The sequence below is a fragment of the Leopardus geoffroyi genome, chromosome A2 (assembly GCF_018350155.1).
Source record: "Leopardus geoffroyi isolate Oge1 chromosome A2, O.geoffroyi_Oge1_pat1.0, whole genome shotgun sequence".
NCBI lineage: Eukaryota > Metazoa > Chordata > Mammalia > Carnivora > Felidae > Leopardus > Leopardus geoffroyi.
Genome location: NC_059331.1, coordinates 95,779,396 through 95,805,339, shown reverse-complemented (window position 1 = coordinate 95,805,339; position 25,944 = coordinate 95,779,396). Strand labels below are relative to the sequence as shown.

The window sequence follows — 25,944 nt, the reverse complement described above, 5'->3', positions numbered from 1 at the left end:
TACCCACAGCATACTAAACCTTAAAACTAAATACAAGGCTTAATCACCTATCTTCTACTAAAATCACACAACATAAAAATCCACACTGTTAAAAAGAAAAGAATCTTGAATACCTGACAATATTTACTTAGGCTATGGGGACTTCAATGAAACCCCTCCTCCATCCCAAACATAAATCCACAATAATCTGCAATAATCTTTCTCCAATCTGAAAGGAGGCAAGTCTTTTTGATCCACACACCACACCTTCCACTTGTTTCTGGATTCCATCCTCACTTATTCCAAGGACCTGGCTCAAGAAAGCCCATCTGTTCGTTACCTGCAATCTTCAACTTCTCCACTTCTACTCAAGGTATACCATTCCAACCTTTAAAAAAGCACCTTCCCTTTTTCAAGCCAGTATTCTGTTTTCTTCACAGCTAGTAGTCACAAAATTGCTGTCTCTATTTCTCCAACTCTGAATTTTGAATACTCCTTCACCAACTCCATGAAACCATTCTCATCAAGGTCACTGTTAACACACACAATGAAATATCCAATGGACACTAAATCATCAGCCACCTATAACTTTCTGTAGTAAGTGACAGCTTTTGGAAAAACCACTTCTCATCTGGCTTTTATGACACTATTCTCTTGGAAAAATTACTTCTCATTCTCGCTCTCTCCCATAGACCTAACTATTTTTATTCTCTTTTATGTGTGTGTTTTTTTTTTTTTTTTTTTTTTTTTTTTTTTTGAGAGAGAGAGAGAGAGAGAGTGCAAGCGAGCAGGGGAGGGATAAAGAGAGAGGGAGACATAGACTCTGAAGACAGGCTCCAGGCTCTGAGCTAGCTGTCAGCACAGAGGCCCAAACTCTGAAGACAGGCTCCAGGCTCTGAGCTAGCTGTCAGCCACGTGGGGCCCAAACTCATGAACTGTGGCATCATGACCTGAGCTGAAGTCAGACACTTAACCAACTGAGCCACCTAGGCGCCCCAATTTTTATTCTCTTTTAAATGTCAGCATTCTACCAGTACAAAAATAGTTCTGTATACACTCTACAACCATGGCTTCAAGGTCTTTAAGTAATAACAACCTCCAATCTAGTTCTACCCAAACTCCCAAATCACCCAAAAAGTGATTATCTTTACTTGATGCCTCTTCTATGCATTTCAAATGAAATACAACAACTTGGCTGGTTAAGGATTTATACTTGGTTTCCTCTTCTCTTCCTTATCCCCCACATCCAGTCATACCAAATGCTACTAAATTCAATTTCCTAAAAGTTTTAAAATCACTTCCTCCTGCCTTAATTTTACTTCTATCACTTTTTACTTGGAATATATTACAAGGCCCTTCTGTTTCCTACATTCAGCATCTCTCCTCACCATATTCTTGCCTATCTGCCTATCAAACCGCTGCCTAAAGGAATCTGACACAAATTTAATCATTATTATTTTTTTAATGTTTATTTATTTAGAGAGACATGTGCACAGGAGGGGCAGAGAAGGAGGGAAAGAGAGAATTCCAAGCAGGCTCCGTGCTGTCAGTGCAGATCCCTTCACAGGGCTTGAACCCACGAACCATGAGATCATGACCTGAGCTGAAATCAAGAGTTGCTTAACTGACTAGGCCACCCAGGGGCCTCTGATCTTCTATTCCCATCAAAAGTATTTCAATGACTTTCCACATTTTACAACATAAAGTTAGCTTATGAAGGACTCTGACATGTAACTACTGGCTATTTCTCTACCTTTACCGTCTATCAGTTTTCCATCTTCCATCCCTGAAGTTTCATATCACAATACTATCCACTGTCTGCATACATATCATGCTGGTTTACACTATACCATTCGTCACAAACTTTCTTCTGACCTACCTACTTAGTTTCTACTTGTCTTTTAAGTCTTTCACTTCTTTCCCCTCATTTTCTCTTGAATTACACTTTCATCTCCATTACTCCACCAAAGTGCTCTTGTAAGACTACCAATGATGCCCAAATTTCAAAATCCATTCTTCAGTCTGTGAATAACATGACCAGTCAGCAGTAACTGACCTCATTCATTTTCAAAGGGCAGAAGAACTGGCAGTTAAGAGCACAGCCAGACTGCCTGGGTTCAAATTCTAATCCCACCACCTAACTTGTATGTCTGGGGAAGTGACTTCTCTAAGTGGTTTCTATGCTTCTGCTTTAGACTTCTCCATCCCCTCAGTCTATTTTTGACAATGCAGTCAAAATGATCCTTTTGAAAAATAGAAGTTAGATCAGTTATTCAAAAATTTCTTTTTTTTAAAAAAATTTTTTTTTTCAATGTTTATTTATTTTTGGGACAGAGAGAGACAGAGCATGAACGGGGTAGGGGCAGAGAGAGAGGGAGACACAGAATCGGAAACAGGCTCCAGGCTCTGGGCCATCAGCCCAGAGCCTGACGCGGGGCTCGAACTCCCGGACCGCGAGATCGTGACCTGGCTGAAGTCGGACGCTTAACCGACTGCGCCACCCAGGCGCCCCCAGTTATTCAAAAATTTCTAATGATCCATCCAAAGCTAGAGACAATCTGCATGTCCTCTAAATAAATTATATGGTACATCCATACAATATAATATTCCTCAGCTATAAAAAGGAACAAACTATTAATACATGTAACAACATTGATGAATTGATGATGAATCATACATGCACTTTAAGACAATGAAGCCAGGCCCAAAAGAACAATGATACAATGATAATGTATCATTTTATTTACACCAGTCTGGTAAAGGCAAAACTATATGCATGGAAAGCAACCAGGGGTTGCCAGTAGCAGGAGGTAGAAGGGCTGACTACAGAAGAGAAGTACTGGGGAATTTGGAGGGATGGAATGATTCTGTATCATGTTTGTGGTGGTAGATATAAAACTCTATGCATCTGTCACAATCGAAAGCATTACCCATACAAAGAGTGAAATTTACCATATGTAAATTAAAAAAAAAATAACCAGAACATAGGGAAACCCAAAATGGAATAAAAACTGTAACAAATAATTCTAATTGTATTAAAAGTGAATAGCAAAACCACTTAAGAAGTGAGGAAGAAAAGAGTTAACCTAACATACTTTGAAAAACAGTATTTTTGACTATGTAAGGCTAAAGACAAAAAGTACTGTACATATGTAAACATGTTCTCCTCAGGGGTATAGCCTTGCAATTGTGAAATTACTTTATGGGTATATATGGCTGAACAAATAAGTAAAATGAGAGCCTAGTTTCTCATTGATGGAGAATAAAGTTACAAAGAGAAGGGGAAGGCGTAGAATGAATGTTGTGGTACTGGATCAGAATAAGAGGTAATATATGAAGTTAGGTTTTTACTATATATACACAAAGATATGGAAATGAAAACAGATGCAAGGATTAATGTACCCCATATATTTTCAAACGGTCTACAAGAGAACCTACAAGTCATGATACACTTGGTTAAAAGTGAACTCATATAACATCCAGATCGTGGTTTGTAAGTCTCATTCTCTAACAAGAAGCCTAAATTCCTTGGAGAAGTGGTGGATTCTAGGGCTAGGGCAGGAATAACACAAAGTTGGTCTGGAGCCTCTGATAGTGCAAATGCTCAAAAAAAAAAAAGAAGTACTTTGAAAAGATGTAAGAGCTGACCTGAAAGAGTTCTCAATGCCAAAGCTGGAACAAAATAAACTACTATAGTATTGGATTATTACCCACTGAAAAAAATAAACAGGCATGAGTACATATAGATCCTGATTATAAATGTGAGTAATAATTCTAATAGATTAAGGAATGAGGAAGATAGAAAATCACCATTAGAATACCACAGTAATAACTGCACAGGCAAGATCCACCAATGAATGCTCAAAATAGTGGATGAAAGTTCAAGGAGAAACAAGATATTTGCATAATATCGAAGTACCTCCTCCAAGGTATTTATTAATTACAAAGGGAAGAATAGTAATGGTACAGTGAAACCCAGGTGACACCACAAGAAATCAAGATTAACATTACAGTAGTAAGACATATTGACATCATGTGCCCTCTGATATGACACACTGAGAAGGCACATCATTTTTGTGATATTTTTGTCAAAAATGCTTAAGATTCAGGTAATTGTGAGAAAACGCCGGACAAATCCAAATTGAGGGACATTCTACAAAATAACTAATCAGTCCTTATCAAGTGTCAAGGTCATAAAAGACAAAGAGAGACTCAGGTACTAACCGTCAGAGATAGCCTAAGAGAGTTGAAGAAGACATGACAACTAAATGCAATGTGGGATCCTGGAATGGGAAAAGGACGTAGTGGGAAAAATGGTAAAATCCAAATGGTTTGTATTTCAGTTTATAGCACTGTACCAGTTTTACTTTCTAAGCTTTGATAATTATAATATTGTTATGCAAGATGTTAATATTAGGGGAGGTCAATGAAGGGTACATGGAAACACTATTTGTACTATTTTTGCAACTTTTCTCTAAGTCTAAAATTATTTCAAAACAAAAAGTTAAAAAGTTATACATAATGACTCCATATCTCATTAAGAATTGAATTCCAAGTTCCATGTTATCTGGTTCCCAAGTATCACTCTGACCCCATCTTCCACTCTTCTCACTCTCCTTGCTCCAGCCACACTGGCCTCTTTGTCAGCCACACAAAGAACAAGCACATGACCTCCTCAGGGCCTTCACACTTGTTATTCCTTTGCCTAAGCCATTCTTCTCATACTTACCTATATGGCTGTCTCCTAATCTTCCGTATGAAATATGCCTGACTATTCCTTTATCAGAGAAGTCTTCCTCCATCTTCCTATATAAAATGTGCCCTTTCATCATCATGCTCTACCTTCCCCTATTTTATGTATCTTCCCAGCAGATATCACCACCTGACATACTGTATGTTTATACACTGTTAGTTGCCACCGCTGAATTGTAAGCTCTACAAAAGTAAGGATTTTGTCTATTCTATTCAATGCTATACTTCCGGTATATAAAATAGCAATTGCTATATAGTAGGTACTCAATAAATATGATGAATGAATGATTTATCTCAAGCATCAAGTCTTCCAATAAAACTACCTGGGCCTAACTTACTCCAAAGTATGAGATGCTACTCTCTTTCCTGGTCTCAGGGTATACTGTACAGAGCTACTTACCTGAACTTCTTGGTCACTGCAAGCACTAATATACTATAGCAACATCTCTCAACACTGCCTTAGAATTTTTGTAACAAGTGGGAAAAAAAAATTAGGTAAAAGGGAACTATACTATTATGAATAACCAAACAATGACACATTAAAACAAAAATGGAATACAAGTTATTTCACAGAGGTGATTACACATAATTTTATCTCAATCTGACAAGCTATTAATAAGATTCATTAGGTTCAAGAAAATTTTAGTTATTAATGACAATATTCTGAAGAAGTCAATGGCTTTAAACATCTATCCATGGAAGAGTAGTGGGTGAACTGAATTTGGATTAAAAGAAATCACCTAAGAAACACCTGATTTTTATACCAAATGTCAACAACTACTTGAACCTTTTATATAATAGATATTAGTAGAACACTTCAAAATTCAGTTAGAATAATGTGAACATTATACTAATCATCTCTAGAACAGTGGTTCTCAAACTTCAGTGCGTTATCAGAATCACCTAAAGGACCTACTGAAACAAAGGTTGCTGGGCTCCATCATTCAGTAGGTCTGGGACAGGGACTGAGAATTTAAATTTACAGCAAGTCCTCAATGATGCTGATGCTGCTGGTTTAGAGACTGCAGTTTGAGAACTACTTAGTGCTCTAGGCAAAATTTTTGTGACCTGTTCATTGATATTTAAAACAATATGATAAAAGCTTAATAACAAATTGCTATCTTATTTTATTTTTTATTTTACAAATCACTATTTCAGTTGACAGATTGCGAATAATTTGGGGAAATGACATGGTCAGGCTCCTATGGAACCTCACAACTTGATCACATAAGCAGATGTGATGAGGTATGATCTTGGCCTGGGAAAACGAGTATTTCAGTTGGATCCCACACACTTTTCTGTTGGCAGTATTCATGGATTATGGGGGAAGTTTCTCTATAACAGCCTATAGGAACAAGTCCAACCACAAATCCCTTCTGATTTATTTACCATTTTCCATGGTGTTTGTCAAATTATTATATAATTGACCCTGGAGCAATGCGGGGGTTGGGGCACGGATCCCCTGCACAAAAATCCAGATAACTTAAAAAAAATTTTTTTTTGTTTATTTTTCTGAGAAAGAGAGAAAGAGCGTGAGCTGGGGAGGGGCAGAGAGAGAGAGGGAGACACAAAATCTGAAGCAGGCTCCAGGCTCTCAGCTGTCAGCACAGAGCCTGACACAGGGCTTGAACTCCCCAACCGCAAGATTATGACCTGAGCCAAAGTCCTCCACTTAATCGACTGAGCCACCCAGATGCCCCCAAATTCCATATAACTTCTGACTCCCTGCAAACTCTACTAATAGCCTATTGTTGACCAGTAGCCTTATTGATGACATAAATGATTAACACATATTTTGTATATATGTTATATACTATATACTGTACTCTTACAATAAAATAATCTAGGAAAAAAAGTTAAGAAAAATCATAAAGAAGAGAAAATATATTTACAGTACTGTGCCGCATATGCTGAAAAACATCTCCATATAAATGGAGCTACACAGTTCAAACCTGTACTGTTCGAAGGTCAACTGTATTGCATTAACTAGACTGTCCATAATTTACAATGATACCAAGTGGCAGTGACAGTATTAACAGTGCTCAAGATCCAGGTGAAAAGTATTTAACAGTGGTCAAGAAAGGGAAAGTATTATCAGGTTTTTCATAGCATGAAAGAGTACAAATCACGGAAATTCAATACTAATGTAGCTGAAATATTAAAAAAAAAAAAAGAGGCAAGACTATCAGAGACTGCAGAGAATAAAAGGGGTAATTATGACACATATGTATTCAAACTTTAAAAGTGGTGAAAAGCAACAGCTGAAAATGCCGGAACTGGATCAGCTGACTCAGTAGAGTAGCATATTGTTAAAGTGGCTTATATGCAAGCATTCTAAAAGAAAGCCAATCCAGTATTTATGATAATTTAGAAAAGACAAAATAGTAAATCTTAGTAGAAAATATTATTTTCTTATAATAGCTATGGAATTCCTTATTATGATGTAGCACTCAGAATTTCAATGTTTGAGCTTCAGTAGTCTACCTAAGGCCGAAGAAAAATATAATAAACATTGAAATTCTCTGATCCAAGAGTATAATGTCTTAAATTAATAACACAAATGAAGCTGGTTTTTATTGGTGCCATTTTCTTACCATCACTTAGGATGTTGGCAATGAAAAATAACTCACTGTGGTTTTAGTGAAAGATAGGACCACTATTGTTTGTATAGTTATCCTTTTTATTGTGTATTAGTAAATACACAAAGATTTCAGTTTTCAAAACTACTGTACTTCTTTCAGTTCTTTGTGATGCTCAAGGAAATCTGTAAGTAACTGACTTTTAATCATTTTGTACCTGCTCTGAAAGAAAGCTTCAGAAAAACAAGAATTGCCCAAAGACAGCAATTTCTGCTGTTACATATATACGTACACATATCTTCAGAATTTATCTATGAAAACATTTCTGAGACCTGCTTAACTGAATATGAATACCTTAGTTTGGCCAATCAAACTGCTTTCTGGTACAACGCAGAAAATTAACAGTAGATATATTATGATACATTCCTCTGGCCAAATGGTGAATTCTCATTCCAAGTGGTAATTTGTTTTCTGGTTTTTTTTTTTTTTTTTAAGTTTATTTATTTCTGAGAGAGAGAGAGAGAGAGAGAGAGAGAGAGAGCGAGCAGGAGAGGGGCAGAGAGAGAATCCCAGGCAGGTTTTACACTGTCAGCACAGAGCCTGACGTGGGGCTTGAACAAACTGTCAGATCATGACCTGGGCCAAAACCAAATCAAACACCTAACCAGCTAAGGCACCCAGGCATCCCTGGTAATTTGCTCTTAAAGATACAGTCCATATTCTATCCCAGAAAAGAATTCAGACTACCTCCTTACAAAGAAAAATGAACCTGGGAGAAACTCTGGTTATCTGATGACTATTCAGAAGGCAAATATTTCACTGGAAATATGTTGTTTTGATAATGCCTTTGTTAAATGCCAATAGCAAGTTGCCAAGATAAAAAGAAATGGATAATGAGAAAGTAACCAAATAGTAGGTGGTTAACAAGTGATTTCAAGGGTCAGTAACAAGGAGAGGACCCAATCACTAACTTAACCTAAATGAATTTGGCATTAAAACACAAAATATATAACAATATTTGCCAAATATGGTACATCCTACAGTCACTGCTATTGCAGAGACATTCCATAACACAACAATTTCTTAGAGGAAAAAAAGTAACATCAATAAAAGCCAGACATTAGAAATAACAAGACATAGGGGCGTCTGGGTAGCTCAGTCAGTTAAGCGTCCGACTTCGGCTCAGGTCATGATCTCGCTATCCATGGGTTCAAGCCCCGTGTTGGGCTTTGTGCTGACAGCTCAGAGCCTGAAGCCTGCTTCGGATTCTGTGTCTCCCTCTCTTTCTGCCCATCCCCCACTCATACTCTGTCTCTCTCAAAAATGAATAAAAGATTAAAAAAAAAAATAACAAGACATGAAAGACATGTCTTTCAACTTCTCAATTTCTGTTAGAAATGCACATGGATCTATGATACTCTGAATAAAGATATCAATGAAAATGTTAATACTGGCTCTAACTGATGACAATGGAGTACTCATTCAAATAACACCAAAGCTATGATTCTACAGCTTCTTTTACGTAACTTCAGTAACTTAAGAAATAATTACCATAGTGTAAAAAATGTTATAGACAGAGAAAATTGCATTTTAACTTATAAATGGTTGTGTCCCTTTAAAATTTCTATAAAAACTGTGCTTCAATGTATAAACTGTCACTCACTACCAAGAGATATTGCCTACCAAGAGACAGTAAAATGAGGTAATCTATTAACGTTCATGAAAAGGAAGTAAAAATGTGAAGGATTACAGGTATGATTTGTTGTCACATGACAACAGTAGTTAGTGTGTTAGGACATACTGGAGCATATAGTTTAAGAGACTGCTGATACTATACCTTCAAATAAGTAACATACATTGCAGAATATTACAGATAAGGGTAAAGTTAAAATCTCTTTTGAAAATTAAAAACAGACCTACCCTATGACCCAGCAATAGCACTGCTAAGAATTTACCCAAGGGATACAGGAGTACTGATGCATAGGGGCACTTGTACCCCAATGTTTATAGCAGCATTCTCAATAGCCAAATTGTGCAAAGAGCCTAAATGTCCATCAACTGATGAATGGATAAAGAAATTGTGGTTTATATACACAATGGAATACTACACGGCAATGAGAAAGAATGAAATATGGCCCTTTGTAGCAACGTGGATGGAACTGGAGAGTGTGATGCTAAGTGAAATAAGCCATACAGAGAAAGACAGATACCGTATGTTTTCACTTTTATGTGGATCCTGAGAAACTTAACAGAAACCCATGGGGGAGGGGAAGGAAAAAAAAAAAAAAAAGAGGTTAGAGTGGGAGAGAGCCAAAGCATAAGAAACTCTTAAAAACTGAGGGTTGATGGGGGGTGGGAGGGAGGGGAGGGGAGGTGATGGGCATTGAAGAGGGCATCTTTTGGGATGAGCACTGGGTGTTGTATGGAAACCAATTAGACAATAAATTTCATACATTAAAAAAAAAATCTCTTTTGATATCAAAAAAGTAATGTTCAAGAGTCTAGAAAATCTGAAAATTAAAACAACATTGAATTTTGAACTTGAAAAGACCATTAGGACATTAAATGAACTCTTACCACCTGAAAAGAAACCGGTGATATCAAAGATCCCTGTTGTTACAAAGACAACCAATTATTAAGAACTTGACTAAATTTACGTGAGACAATAGAAAGAAAACATTTAGATGTTCACTGGCTTAAAAGAAAACCTACTGCAAATTTAGTACATATTAGCAACATAAAGAGATTACCTGACTACTCGTTTCACTTATAGCTTCCAGGAGTTTCTCAACTGCTGCTTGTAGTCGACCGCTAATACTGAGCATAAGTTCTTCATTTTCAGGGTCTATTTCAGTTCCAGCAAAACCACTCCTCATGAGTTGTTCTGAGAGATCTGTCCCCTCTTCAGTTACTTTTGACCATATACTACTGTCATTTCTGGGCACATCACCTCCAGAATAAGAGGGTATAGATTCATCTGTAACTGGAATAACAGTATTTTAAAGGCATAAACCAATTATGTTTAGTAATTATAGTAAAAAAAGGTTATAAAATAAAATGAAATTAAAACCTGAAATCACTGAACTATAAGGTCTTTTTTTAAAAGGTCTTTTAATAACAACACTGCAACATAATAAATAGGCAAATACAGAATGTAGTATTATTTGATAACAAAGCAGGTAAGAGAAGAAGAATGCTATGCTAAGAGGGCTTTCTAGAAATTAATACTTGGGTTATTCAGTATTTTTTTTTCTTTCATAAAAACTTTTAAAACAACTTTCCACAGGTATTTACTAAGTACCCACCATGTAGGATTTACTAAGTAATGGAAACTTACAAGTGGCAAGATCTGGTTCCTATCCTCAAGGACCATATAATGAGAAAATAAATACATAAACGACATGAAAAGAAAAATACTGCAATGGAATATTTCAGGTGTATGGAGGGATAGAAGAAGGGCTTGATTTTGTCTGGAACAGATCCTCTGATTTCTGAGCACAATACTGGGAAGCATCACCAGTTCAGGCTAGACAGTAAAAGGGACTAAGATCATTTTGCAGCTTGAAACTTTTGTAAGAGGTATACTACAAAGAGATTAGTAGGCTAATGAGCAGTACTCATTTAACTATGGACATGTATATCCACATTATTATTATTTTTTATTCAGACAAACTGAGTTGACACGGGCAGAGAATCTGGACGTGTTTTCTGTAAACTGAAATAAAAGCATAGGTTACTCATTGCTGTCATGGAACACGATACTCATCTGTGGCAGCACAATACAACCCAACAACAAAATGTCCTAAAGAAGAATTTCCTATTCTTTTATTACATGTAGTATGTATTTCTTATCAGTAACTGTAGAAAGTTAACAAATTAACAGCAAACTTTATTTTCCAAAGTACTTAGAATATTCAGTTTGATACAGTCATCCAGGAGAATAAGACCTATTTATTAAAATGTCTTGCTGAAGCAGCTGGTGTGTGTAGTTCTCTCACTCTCATGTATGAACAGTATTAGATACAGTTTCAGATGCAAGATCTGAATGCAGCACAGTTCAACATTCACTAAGTACCTCCTCTATACAAGTCACTGGCTAAAGAATCCAAGACTGGATTCTAGGAAATGATTTAAAAAAAATTTTTTTTATGTTTATTTGTGAGAGAGAAAGAGAGACAGAGTGCAAGCGGGGGAGATGCAGAAAGAGAGGGAGACACACAGAATCCAAAGCAGGCTTGAGGCTCTGAGTGGTCAGCACAGAGCCTGATGTGGGACTCGAACTCATGGACCACAAGATCATGACCTGAGCTGAAGTCGGCCACTTAACCAACTGAGCCACTCAGGTGCCCCACCTAGGAAATGATTTTAAATGTTTGCTATCACATAGTTTATCTAATTCTTAGTGTAACAGCTAATACAATTTTCCCTTTGTATTTTTACTCTCAAAATTTAAAAACAGACAGCAACCAGACTAATATTTACTTATGTTATTCCACGTATTCAAAATTGAATGTCTTGATAAGAGGGATCAATACTTTACAAGTATTCATGAGTTCAAAATGATCTTGGAATTCAAAATGAATTCATATAAAGTACAGTACAATGTATATTACAAAGTTACTAAACAAAATGTAGTTCAGAAAATAAATATTTTTGAAAAAACTATGGAAGAAATAGTTTATAAGTGGTATTTAAAGCTAAAAATACACGTTATATAGCATCTTTAAGGAATTAAATGCATTCTACAGTGACCTTTTCTAATAAGTACAGAGAATCTGACAAATCAGAGGAAAGAGAATAGTCTGATACGATGGGGAGTCAAGGCTTTATGGAGTCAAAGTGTGGAGAGAAGCTGGGATGAGGTAGGGAAGACAGCAGAAGGAAGGGAGCTGGAAAGGAGGCTCGATCCAAGTTGTGAATGGTCTGAACTTTTATAGGAACCTTGGAGTTGTGCTATAAAGTAATGAGGCAGTGAATGATTCTTGCACAGGAAGACATCAAATCTATAAATCAAGAAGCAAATTGTAGCAATGCAGAGGAAGGGATAAGAAGAGACTGGGTGGAAAAATAGATGAGAAGTGTTGAAATGTGAGATAAAGATGGAATGGGGGGGGGGGTTGGGCACAGCCAGAGAAGATTAAATGCATACATAAAACTAGGGAGAAAGAAAAGTAGTAAAAGATGATCCTGGGTTCAAGTGTAGATTGATTTGTAGGTGAAAGAAAAGTCATTAAGAGAAATACTCTGAAAGTCAGGAGACAGTACACAGAGTAGGCATAAAAAATGGTAAGTCTGAATGGGCTATGTGGAAAAGATGAGTCAACTTTTAGAAATTTGGGTCTGCAGAGACTTAGGAGTCATTTGTATTAAGGTGAGAGTCAAAATCTTGAAAGTGGATACATTTATTTCATAAGCAATAAACAGCTACTTTCCTGTTTCAGGAGAGAAGGAGGAAAAACATAGTTGGAGCCTCCACAGTAAAATAAACTTACAAAAGAATGTGTGTAAAAAAAGTCACAGAAAGACAAGGAGACAAGAAGAGAACATTGCAAAAAATGTAGAGATGTCAGTAATGTTATTTGTCTACAAACTCAAATAGGAGGAGGACTGAGAAGATAGTATTGGATAGCTGGGAGGTCATTGCTGTCCTGACAGAGAGCAACTGTGGTAGGAACAGGAACCGAAACTGGTACAAGTACGGGTTGGTCTAACCCCTCATCGAGTCTGTCAAGGTTTATCTTGAGTGGGGAGCAAAGTTAAGAAGAACCAATGTACTTGAAAAAAATATATTATGAATATTATTATATTATGAATTATTTATATATTATTTTATATATATTAAAAATCAATGGTGAGGAAAACAATTGAAGATATTGTATACTGCATGGGAACAAATCTCAAGCAACAAACTACAAAAGACACATAAAACAAAATGGCCTATGAAAGGTCAGTGAAAGTTAATTTTTTCAATTAATTAATTTTAAAGTATCTTTTCTAAAAGATGAAGATGTCAACTAGCTTACTGTATTTTACAGTAACATGTGGAAGATATAAACAAATAAAAATAATGTGAATATATTCCAATGAAAAAATCGAATTTTTTTTTTGTTTATTCCAATGCAATAAAAGAATGAGAAAGACAGCAAGTTTATGCTGCATTTGTAAGAGTTTTCAGGGGGAAAAAAATCAGAAAAAAACATATATTAACAGGGCAATGTCATAAAATGCCAATAGAAACCTCAGAATTGCCAGCCTGGTGAAAAGACTCATGATTTCAAATTGGTGAACCACTGATTTCTCTGCAGATAACGGTTAACACAGCAGATGATGGTTAAAGCATTTCCTTTAGCCATTTACTTTATGGACTTATACCATGTTCATTCCGTATCTTCTCAGGTTAAGCAGGGAAGGTGATCTGATAGGGCATTCCCTAAACCAATGGCCTTCTGAAGATCTCTAGAGCCCTAATTGGAAACCACGGACTCTACTTTGCCTCTTATACCTCAGAGATGAGTGAATTGAACTGAAGCCCTGGGAGAGATTTGCCTCCAGATAACTAACTGAGAATCCAGGGCCTCCAGATAACTAACTGAGCGTTCTATCACATCACACTACTCCAAAAGGAAGATGCAGCAGATGAAACTCAGTGCTTGGCTACCTAAGAGAGAGGTATGATTGTACCACTGTGCCATTACAGTGCTGGCATCAAAGAAATTTTCTTTCAACACATCCTAGGGGAACTCATTCTTATGAACTACTTTAAGATTCACTCAAATTCAAATAATTTGATACTGGCTCAAAATCTCCCTTCACTTTCATAAACTAGGTCCCTCTTATGTGGCAGCAAACATGAGCAAATCAATTATTTACTTTTTTAGAGAGTTAACAAGTCTGTACATGTTTAAAATCTAAACAAGTTTGGACTTGAAAGCTGGAAATAAATCACAAGTGCTACTACCTACAGTAAAAAAATGATACATAAAAACTGAAAAGCAAATGATGCTTCATAATCAGATTAAGACTGAACTTTCTGTTATATTAAATAAGACATAAAAGAAATATTTCAATAGTTCCTTTTAGTTTTTACAATAATGCTTCCATGAAAAATATTAAGGAACATCAGAAAAAATTCTTATAAATGAAAGTGTCAATTTTTAAAACCAATATATTCTTCAAAGTTTATCAGAAAATTTAAAGTTTTAAATTATAAACTCTATTAATTCAATAGTCTCTTGAAGATGCAAAATGGATCTGTAAGTGTCCCCCAGTGATATTAATGGTCATCCTAATTAGTTTGATAAACACTTTTATTTATTTATTTATTTTTTAAATTTTTTTTTTTTTTCAACGTTTATTTATTTTTGGGACAGAGAGAGACAGAGCATGAACGGGGGAGAGGCAGAGAGAGAGGGAGACACAGAATTGGAAACAGGCTCCAGGCTCTGAGCCATCAGCCCAGAGCCTGACGCGGGGCTTGAACTCACGGACTGCGAGATCGTGACCTGGCTGAAGTCGGACGCTTAACCAACTGCGCCACCCAGGCGCCCCGATAAACACTTTTACAATAAGATCAAGAAAGTGTTACCTAATTCTTTTCTATACATCAAGATCCATTTGTAGAAATAAAATACCCCTGATTGAGAGCTTAACAAAAGGGTGACATTAATTTGAAAAAAATGCTTCTACAAAGTTTGAAAAGAATGAATACAACGGAAAGTTTAAAAACTCAGTATTATTTATAGGGCACCTGGGTGACTCAGTTGGTTGAGCACCTGACTCTTGATTTCCGCTCAGGTTATGATCCAAGGGCTGTGGGACTGAGCCGCGTGTCAGGCTCTGCACTGAGCGGGGAGCCTGCTTAAGATTCTCTCTCTCTCTTTCTCTCTCTCTCTCTCTCTCCCCCACCCTTGCCTCTGAGCCTCTCCCTTGCTTGTGCGCCCTCTCACTCTCTAAAAAAAACAAAACCAAAAAATTCAGTTATTATTTCAGCTCTTATTAAACTGATAAGAACAGATACCACACTTGATCTTAGCCAAAAGGCCGAGAAGTGATCTTCAGCTCTTATTAAAAGGTTTTTAAGGGATGCCTGGGTGGCTCAGTCAGTTAAGTGCCCAACTCTTGATTTTAGCTCAGGTCACAATCTCGCAGTTCATGAGTGCAAGCCCTATACTGGGCTCTGTATGACAGCGTGGAGCCTGTTTGGGATTATCTCTCTCCCCGCCATCTCTGCCCCTCCCCCACTTGTGCACATGCTCTCTCAAAAAAAAAAAAAAAAAAAAAAAAAAACCCAAAAAAAACCAAAAACCACCTTAAGAAAAGAAAAGAGGTTTTTCAAATTATCTTTGTACTCCTCCAAAGAAGACATCCAGATGGCCAACCAACACATGAAAAAATGCTCAACATCACTCATCATCAGGGAAATACAAATCAAAACCACAGTGAGATTCTGACACGTGTCAGAATGGCTACCATTAACAACTCAGGCAACAACAGATGTTGGCAAGGATGCGGAGAAAGAGGATCTCTTTTGCACTGCTGGTGGGAATGCAAGCTGGTGCAGCCACTCTGGATAACAGTATGGAGGTTCCTCAAAAAACTAAAAATAGAATTACCCTACGACCCAGCAATTGCACTACTAGGCATTTATCCAAGGGATACAGGTGTGCTGTTTTGAAGGGACACATGCACCTCCATGTCTATAGCAGCACTATCAACAATAGCCAAAGGATGGAAAGAGCCCAAATGTCCATCGATGGATGAATGGTTAAAGAAGATGTGGTATATATATACAATGGAGTACTACTCGGCAATCAAAAAGAATGAAATCTTGCCATTTGCAACTACGTGGATGGAACTGGGGGGTATTATGCTAAATGAAGTTAGTCAGAGAAAGACAAAAACCATAGGACTTCACTCATATGAGGTTTTTTTTTTTTAATTTTTTTTTTTTTCAACGTTTATTTATTTTTGGGACAGAGAGAGACAGAGCATGAACGGGGGAGGGGCACAGAGAGAGGGAGACACAGAATCGGAAACAGGCTCCAGGCTCTGAGCCATCAGCCCAGAGCCCGACGCGGGGCTCGAACTCCCGGACCGGGAGATCGTGACCTGGCTGAAGTCGGACGCTTAACAGACTGCGCCACCCAGGCGCCCCTCATATGAGGACTTTAAGAGACAAAACACATGAATATAAGGGAAGGGAAACAAAAATAATATAAAAACAGGGAGGCGGACAAAACAGAAGAGACTCATAAATATGGAGAACAAACTGAGGGTTGCTGGGGGGTTATGGGAGGGGGGATGGGCTAAATGGATAAGGGGCACTAAGGAATCTACTCCTGAAGTCAGTGTTGCACTATATGCTAATTTGGATGTAAATTTAAAAAAATTAAAAAAATTAAAAAAGTTAAAAAAAATTATCTTTGTACTCAACTGAGGCAGTTTTACTTACAATTTCAAAATTTTCTCTGCACTTAGAAACATGCTACTGGCCAAACTGTAATCAGGTAAACTTTCTGTAAGTGGGATAATCTCTTTTCATTTCTCCACATGAAACTTCAACAAAATGCTCTCAAAAACTAAATATTAGCACTCTTAGGAGGTTTGCCTCTAACTGGGGAGACATGCTTGGGTGTGGAGTGTACTACAGTATCTGAGAGTCCAGACCCTGTCTTTTCCCATTTGACAAAATTTTTCTCACCCTTTGATTTCCTGATTCCCTTATCAACAAGGAATTAAAAAACAAGAGAGACTGGATGTCAGCAAGTGTGAAACTAAGAAATTCCAAGAAGAAATTCTGGCTCACATAGCTGGAAGAAGACAGAATTAGAAAGAGAGCTACATTCTTTCAGGACCCAACCTCTGGATCCACACATATTTTGTCACACTTCAAACTACTTTTCCAAAAGGAAGAAAGGAGCTAGCAGAGGACAGCCTAAAGATTAGTTCAAGCCTTGGGTTTCTTACAAAGACATTCTTTTAACCATTCTCAACAGATATGTGAAACTGATGCTTGATTCCTAAAACTCTTTATTTCTAATCTTAAAGTGTGGTTTCAGGATGTTGCCAATACCTCATGGATATTGGATATCTCATGGATAAAAGTCCTGAGAAGTGATGTAGAATTTTTCTTTTATTGGTGGAGAAATTAAATAGCCTCTGGTTTCTGTAGCACAGCAGTATTCCTGAGTATGTACAATAACAACTCTAAGACACCCACGTGCAAAAGCTATACAATAATGGTGTTCTGAAAACAGTGGTTCCAAAATATGTGTCTGAAGATCTTTTTGTTGGAAACAACTTTAACATTCTCTCTTCCGGGTTTTCAACACATAGCAAACTGCCTTGCTCTCAGAAAGATTTATGAGATAATGATGACAGTCTCAACAGCATATAAAACCAGTACCTCCTGTGTGTTCCTCATGGATACATGACTTTATAGGTGCCTCTCCTTCCGACCTCCAAATCAAGCTGGCAGATGACTGGACCTTACTAGATCTATCTAGAATACCAAGAACATGGCGACCAATTGTTTCTTCAACAGCTGCTGTTGTCTTTACAACTTCTAAGAGGATCTTGAGAAGTCTATTATTAGCTTTCTGGAGTGCAAACCTGTATAGAGAAAGAAACATTTATTAAAATGCTTAATCTTTTTGAAGCAAACACTGTGCTTATGTCCCACACAAAATGTACCACAAAATATTTGACTTGAATAAAATATCATGATATTCTCTATGAAAATAATATGCATAGCACTTAAAATGAAGTGCTTTTTTTTTTTACAAATGTGCAGTACTTTACTGACCTTAAAGTAATCAAACACCTGACATTTTAAGGTAGTAGAGTTTCCAAATTAGAAGAAAATTTTATGGAGATGCAAAAGTTGTTTTAAAAATTGTGGTAGTATCCAAGCATATGCAAGCTGATAGTACCATTTATTGTTCTTATACATACTTCACATTTAATCTTTCTATGTGTCAAACAATATAATTTAAAATGTAATTAAAAAATTCCACCAGAAAAATGTATTTCTACAACCTACTGGTGATAATCTAGATAATTAAATTACAAAAACAGGCAGAGACCTGTTTTTAACAAGATCTATTGTGCAATATCACTATTTGCCAACACCAGAGGAAGTATCATTTATTACATCTGCTACAGAGACAGAAATTTCTCCAGTTATATAAACCATATTCATTGCAGCCAGTAGAAAGAACCTATTTTCAACCAATTGGAATCAATGGTGGATCTCTCTTTTTTAAAAGATGTCAAACACTCTCATTTTCAAAAATTAGAAAACACTGCTAACCACCCACTTAAATATCTCAGCAAAAAAAATCATTGTTAACATTTTAATGCCTCTCTTTCTAGATTTCCCCTCTGCCTCATAAATATATACATTTTAAAAACAAAAATGGAGTTATCCAGGACAAAGTGTCTTTGTAAGGTTTTTCTTTTTTTGCTTAACATAAACATCTTTTCATGTCAAGAAATATACGTCCATAAATGGTAATTCAGAAAATTATCTGATTAATCTTCTGAATAACTAAACAATTCTCTTATCCTAACAGCTTAAATCATTAAGAGTACTACAGTGGCAAACTTTATATTTAATACATATAGGTAGAATAAGAGACTTTCATGGTAAAGGTCCACTGCTTTAAGACTGTTTTCTATCTCAGCTTCATACTGTGGGAGATCACCAACAATCAGGTTAAAGGATATCTGTTTTCACCGGCACATGACATAACTATTTTTAGACAAGGTAATAAATGGGCAAGTTTTCCTTCAGTATTTGTCAAGTGAAAGAGACTAGTTCTATTTTTGCACCTATATCAAGTTCTCTGCTTACATGAGGTGAGGATATTAAAAATAAAACTCTAAGTAATTTAGTTAGTAGGCAGTAAGTCAAGGGTTTTATTTAACTTTTTCTGAAGTTTTGTTCAAGCCCCAAACACATCAGGATTAGGACAACTTGAAAATATTTCTAAATCAGAGAAATGATTAAAATTAATATGATGGTAAAGAGAGATAAAATATGAATACTCATTTATTAGCACTCACTACAAAAATTCCTAAAAATTAAATACTGCATAGTTTTAAAAATATACCAATTAGAGATAAAGAATATAAAATAAACAAACTGTTTATTTTATATTGCCGTGGTAACTCTAATTTTCATACACTGTCTTTCTTGTTTGAGTTCCATACTGACTGTGTTCCATACTGATGATCCAATGGGGAAGCCAAAATCTTAGGGGCCAAATTCCTCCATGCAAGCTGAGGAAGGAGGTTAGGAGGACACAGAGGGTTGACAGTCACAGAAATTGGAAAAGGAGGAAATTAAGTTAGTAGATATTAATTTAATTTAAAATTAAAGAAATTATTTTCATTTGAACAGAACAAATTTTAAAATACTATGCCTACAGTTCTTAACATAGGGGTAACTATTCTTACTTAATATTTTACATTTTTATATTAACCTCTACAAAATCAAATCAGGGAAAGTTTTGTTAACATCATTAATTTATTCACGATATAAAAGTGGGATCTATCAAAAGTGGGATATGGATTGAAAGTTCTCATCTGATATGCAATAAATCAATGAAAGAAGCTAACTATAGACTATCACACTTAATTTTTTTCTCATCACAAACAAGGGAGGTGGCTTATAATGAATGTACGTCCATACAGAGAAGAAATACACACATGTACAATTGTGTTTTTAAGGATAAAAAATAGCATATGAGCAGAATAAAATTAATCAAGAAAGGTTCAGTAACCAAATAATGCCTTACCATTTACTGAGATAAGTACATGACTAGTATTGAATCAAAAATTACTTTATATAAAAAATATTTTTAAAAATTTGCCTATCAAAGGTTGGTAATTCTTTACACACAGAGTAAAATGGACAAAACAAATGTACAAGATCAAAACAAGGACAAATAAAGTTTATCACACTGAAACAACTATTTTAATTCCCTCTGTACTGAAAAACTACACATTCTGTATACCTTTCATTGGTCAGAATATCAGGAAGCACATCTTCAGGTTTTCTGTCTAACTCCTTTTCTTTAAATGCCTGTTCCTCAACTTCCTCCTGGTTTTCATTTCCGTTCTGTTTAAGGTTGCGTAAAGGTAGAGAGGACAAAAGAGAAAGAAAACCTGTCATCTTGGAAACACCATGTCATTCTTCTAAAGTGCTATAAAGTGAAACAGAAACCTCTGTGTGCAAAATAGATAATCTTTGAAATAATATTTAACTACATTTTATTAAGAGATTAGCATTATCAAAAAAGCTAAGGCAGCCTAATTAATACACAGATGAAAACAGTTTCACTGGGTTCAGGCTAACGCATGCTGTAGTGTGACATCCAGTTTGTTAGGCTGCTCCGTGGTGAAGCAACAGCTGCTGCTACAGCAATGTCTGATTCAAATTACCTTAAATGGAACATAAAGAATCTTGACTCCACCTACCTGGCATGTAAACAATCACAAATCTGTTAAGCTCCACACCCATAAAAAATATATTTCCCACGGACAACAAAGACAAACAGATCCTACTGCATGTTGACCCCTGGGCCCCAGGTGGGCCCGAGTCCATACTACCTGTGTTTGCGTACTGCTGTTGCGCAGCTCACAACACAGCTTCTCTCTTCCCGCTAGAGACAGCTGCTTTAGTGCTTCCAGCTCCTCTAAAAGCACCCTTTCTCTCTCTGAAACCAGGTTTTCATTATCTATTGAGGATCTCTAAATAAGAAAAAAGGTCATGAGAGAATATTGTTTGCGATAGAGGAAAAAAGCAGAAATAATAAGCAGATTTCTTTTAACCCAGGGACCAAGAGAAGGCACTTTCTACATATGAGTCACATTCCATGATTAGGGGTTAAAAGCGTATATAAAGTTCAATGCAAAATTTGAAAGTTAAAATAAAAAACTAATTAGGGCTAGAATATTCAGGAATTTGTGAAGCTCAATTAATAGTATATTCATGTGTCAATTTTGCATTGAAAATTCAGAAATTTAAATTCACAAAATGCGATGAAGAAAAGCAAAATCAATTTTTTTCAAATGATGTTTTATGTTCAACTGCCAATTTTCCTATTCTATATCGGAAAGAACATGTTTTAAGTTTTCTCTATATTTTATCTCTTAAGTTTTCAAAATAAATGGAATAAATTTGTTTTTATAGGAACTTTTGTAAAAATATTTCTTGCTTTTCTGTAATGATTTTGTGAGTATACTATATACAGCAATTGATAAGAATCCAGCTCCCAAATGCCAAGGAGTCAGAAAAAGTGATAAGAACGTTGTATAAATTTGCATTTCTCAAATCAAGAAGAGATGTTTCCCTGGAGAAAGTCCCAGAAACATACTACTTCAGATTTCCATTCATGATTAACAAGATAGATTAAAGATAAAGGTAAACCTTGGAAATGCTAATTGGTGGACTCACAAAACTATAAATGAATATGGGAAAATGGAGTATCAACTGCACCTCAGCACAAAGAATTTCTGTCACAGAATACTATCACAGTGCTTTTGCGTGTATGATCAATGGAATGATTAAAAACAAATATACAAACAGCCTTGCAGCCACTTTTCCAATGCCTAAAAAGGCAGATAAATAAAATGGCACAGACGCAATGCACTCCAAGGTTGAGTCAGGTGTTCCTAACAAGATCTAAGGCTGTTGTGCTGATGGAGTCTGTTCTTAATGTTAAACACTTGTTTTTATTCAGATCTTGGCAATAGTTTTGACTTTTTAAATAAAGGCTATCTAAAGAATACTGTTATTTTAATTGGGGAGAAAAGAGATGCTAAGTCTCATACCTGGGCTAATTGTCTATTCAGTCTCTTAATCTCTTCTTGTAGCTGTTCCTGGTCTTCTCGCTGTCTCTCCATCTGGCGCATGTGTGCCTGCCGTAACAGTTCTGTCGCCTGTTGATGTTCTTGGTATTGTCGCACAAGTTCCTGCCTCATATCTTCCAACTGTTCTTCATTTAACATTAGTTGTCTAGAAGCATCCATACTTGATACCAAAATTTCATCATGAATCTAAAAAGGTAGGAAAAAAAAAAGGCAATCATAAAACATTTTGTGGCAATCTGTCAGCATCAATATTTTAATGTAAAAGCAATTCCACTACTAAAGTGCCTAATTTTTATTCCCATTATTTAACTAAAACATAAATTTAAAAAAGAGATGTCTTAATTATAATTCTAAATCAGTGTGAAGTTTATTACCATTACACATGTTATTCTCCAAAAGCAAAATAGCTATTTGTCCGTTAGTTTAAATGCAATCTAAGGGAGAAGAATAAAGAATAAAAATCCTCAAAATGCCTTCTGCTCTTAATGAAGCTGTAGCTCCCTTATCCCTCTTGACATTTATGATGGGGAGATAATATAAATGAAATACTTGTAATTTAAAATTAAATTTATAAAACACGAAAAATTTTACCTAATTTATATTATGCAGTGGTCACCACAGTACTACAGACAACAATATAACATATAAGAATATATAACAATCTATAAGAAACAAATTTCAATAATTTTTATTTGGAAATAAAAGCTTTATGTTCCACTTTCTCATACTCATTAGAAATCAACTCCTTAATGAATTTCTAGAAGTACTTCAGTTCCTGAAGCACTCTGCCTTGAACAGCTGCTGGTAAATTAAAGAGGTTTTCACAAGTATCTCAGTTTTGTACTTCATAAAGAAGTTGACAATTTTATTTCAGTATGCCTCTAAACACGATATAACCTATCCTGAACATTAATAAAAAATTTTAATTTAGATAATTAAAAAAAGGTAGGATTTCTTTCTTTCCATTAAAGGCACAGGCAGTTGTAGTACAGACACAGAAAAGATCCTCCATTAATGAGTAAGTATAGAAGAAGAGAAATAGTATTTATAGAGTACAATGCTTTAAATTATCTTCTTAAACAGGAAGCTACTTCCATGTGATGTTATCATCACATTAAATGAAGCAAACTTTTATTCAGACATATTGTAGATAGTTAATCTTAAACTGACTGAAACAAAATTAATGTACATATAATTTACAATGAGATTTTACCATGCATATATATATGTCTAACATAAAAATATTATGAGCCAGACTTATTTTATTTAATAAAATAGTAAATCATTTATTCATATACTTTACAAGTAATAAAACACATTCAAAATGCAAATCCCTAAATCAAGATTGGATCTGATACTTTCCTTCCCCATTAAGGAATATTACTGCTAATATTTTTATAGTGAAGGAAGTCACAGATTTTTAGACAAGGAAATATACTTACAGATTCTCTGACTATAAATGTTTTATCTTTGGAGAACATTTCTTCTGAAATAGTCAGTTCATGGTCCTTCGATTGTAGTGTATCATCAAGATTACCATCGTTTGATAACAGAACTTCCTTTCCATCTTCTCCTAACTCCTTACTAAGTGGTTTAAATTCTTCTTTAAATTTCATGTCCATTTCTTCAAAAGCTTGACCCTGTGATGATTTCATTTCTTTTAAATAACGTTCTTGCTGATAGAAAACATGTGCTTGTTTTGATGATGTAGTATCCTGTTTTTCCCCAGATATTCTAGACAGTTCAGTTTGTTGAGCAAATGCTATACTCATTGACACAATGACCTAAAGAAATAAAGTAAATGAAAAGGATTAGATTTATAAATACCAACAGGAATTTAAAAAGCAAGTTACACTCAAAATGGTTTTAAACTAAAAGAAATCCTACAGAAAGTGATATGGAGAGATTCTCATACCTTCAATCTTCTCTAACTTGTGGTCAAGATCTCAAGACTAGCTTTTACTTTAATTTCCTGTCTTGAACCTGACCTGCTTGTCTCTTTGTCTCTCAATACTAAGAATGCAACAAAGACAAAAAGATTAAAAATATTAAAAATATGAAAGAGAAGCAGAGTGAAGGACAGAACGAGAATATTCAACCAACATCTAATTATTGTTCTAGAAGCATATATTAGAGACTAACAGAAATAAACTATTTCATGAAGTAACAGGTGAGAATACAAAAAGGTACTACTCCTAAGAGTCAAGACCAATGAATTTTGGAAGGACAAATAAAGAGAAGACCAAGAACAAATAATTCTTAAAGTTTCCAGAGAAAAAAGATGTATTACCTATGGGGAACAACAATTAAAATGACAAGGACTTTCTCAGTAGAAACAAGAAGGAGTCAGAAAATAATGAAATGTTATCTTTAAAGTTCTGACATAAAAAAAACGTCAACCCAGATTTGAATGTTCAACAAAATCATCTTTCAGGAATGAAAGCAAAATAACATGAAATAAAAACCAATAAAAACAGAGTTTATTCCCAATAGATGATCCATAAAAGAACTTCTAAAGGATGTCCCTCAAAAAGTAGAAAATGATGCTAGAAGGAAGGCATAAGATGCAGAAAGGATGAGAGCATTAAAATTTCTTTTTGTAAATATGTGGATAACCTAACACTGATGGGTTTAAAGCAACAATTCTATCTAAATTGTGAAATAAAAATACCTAAGACAGAGACTTGTGATTAGCATAAATTAAACCCACTACAGCCTCTCTCCCCCCTTGATTACAATTGAAAACTGAACAAAATACAAAAGCAACTACCAGAAAACTCTGAGAAGTAAACAAAAGCAGGCAAATTGCAGAGGGAGTCAAAACTTGAAGAAGAAATCTGTATGGGGAAGGTGAGAAAGAACTTGTGGCCTGAACCTAAATGGGTTATCTATTTAAAAAGCATTTTTTTTTCACACTTTCCAGAACATCCTAAGACTCAGCATCTACACAATATTCAAAATATTCAATATATAATTCAAAATCAGAGGACATACAATATGTTGTATGTCAAATTTGCCAGCAGATTTGCTCAAAAAGAAATGCTACGGTAAATTTTTCAGGCTGAAGGTAGTAATACGAGAGGAAAACTTAAAGTCTGAACAGCAGAATACTCATTCTTTTCAAGTATGCATGCAGCATTCAACCAGAACATATTTAAGGCAATAAATTTAAATAAACTGAAATCATACAAAGTATGTCTGACCACAAAGAAATTAAAAATTATACAATGAATTAATTAACAACAGGAAGATATCTGAAAACCCCTAAATGTGAAAATCTAAACAACACATTTCTAAGTAACCCATGAATCAAAGGGGAGGTGACAAAATAAATCAAATATTCAGACTGAATGAAAATGTGTAGAACGCAGCTTAAAGGAGTGCTTAAAGGGAAACTTATAGCATTAAATGAATATATTTGAAAAGAAGAAAGGTCTTTTAGGAAACCAGAAAAAGAAAGCAACTTAAACCCAAAGCAAGCAGAAACAAGTAAAAAATAAAGAAAAGCAATCAATGAAAATAAAACAAAAAGTTTTTAAAAAACCCAAAAGCTGGACCCTTGAAAACATCAATACAATTAACTTCTAGACAGAATGACAAAGAACAAAGTGAGAAAGCAGACATTAAGTGATAAAGGAATACTATAAACAACTTCAACAACGTAAATTCAACAGCATAGATGAAATGGAGCAATGCCCTGAGTGACATTAACTAACAAAGCTCACTCTAAAGAAACAGATTGCTTGAGTAAAACAAA

At 35.4% G+C, this 25,944-nt stretch overlaps 1 protein-coding gene and 1 pseudogene across 6 annotated transcripts in view; both read right to left on the bottom strand.

The window, feature by feature from the left end:
• The window catches only part of AKAP9 (A-kinase anchoring protein 9), a 155,380-nt gene that overhangs the window by 54,533 nt on the left and 74,903 nt on the right, over positions 1 to 25,944 (bottom strand). For 3 of the 6 annotated variants that reach the window (XM_045497029.1, XM_045497030.1, XM_045497031.1), the window contains 7 exons: positions 23,630 to 23,971; positions 22,149 to 22,373; positions 20,925 to 21,065; positions 20,330 to 20,433; positions 19,497 to 19,592; positions 17,716 to 17,921; positions 10,061 to 10,293 (listed from right to left, as the gene is read on the bottom strand). In XM_045497029.1, coding sequence (XP_045352985.1) covers positions 10,061 to 10,293; positions 17,716 to 17,921; positions 19,497 to 19,592; positions 20,330 to 20,433; positions 20,925 to 21,065; positions 22,149 to 22,373; positions 23,630 to 23,971 — 1,347 coding nt within the window. The remainder of the gene's footprint in view (positions 1 to 10,060; positions 10,294 to 17,715; positions 17,922 to 19,496; positions 19,593 to 20,329; positions 20,434 to 20,924; positions 21,066 to 22,148; positions 22,374 to 23,629; positions 23,972 to 25,944) is intronic. The other 3 variants (XM_045497032.1, XM_045497033.1, XM_045497034.1) reach the window with 2 other exon arrangements.
• On the bottom strand, positions 15,238 to 15,362 carry LOC123607814 (annotated as a pseudogene).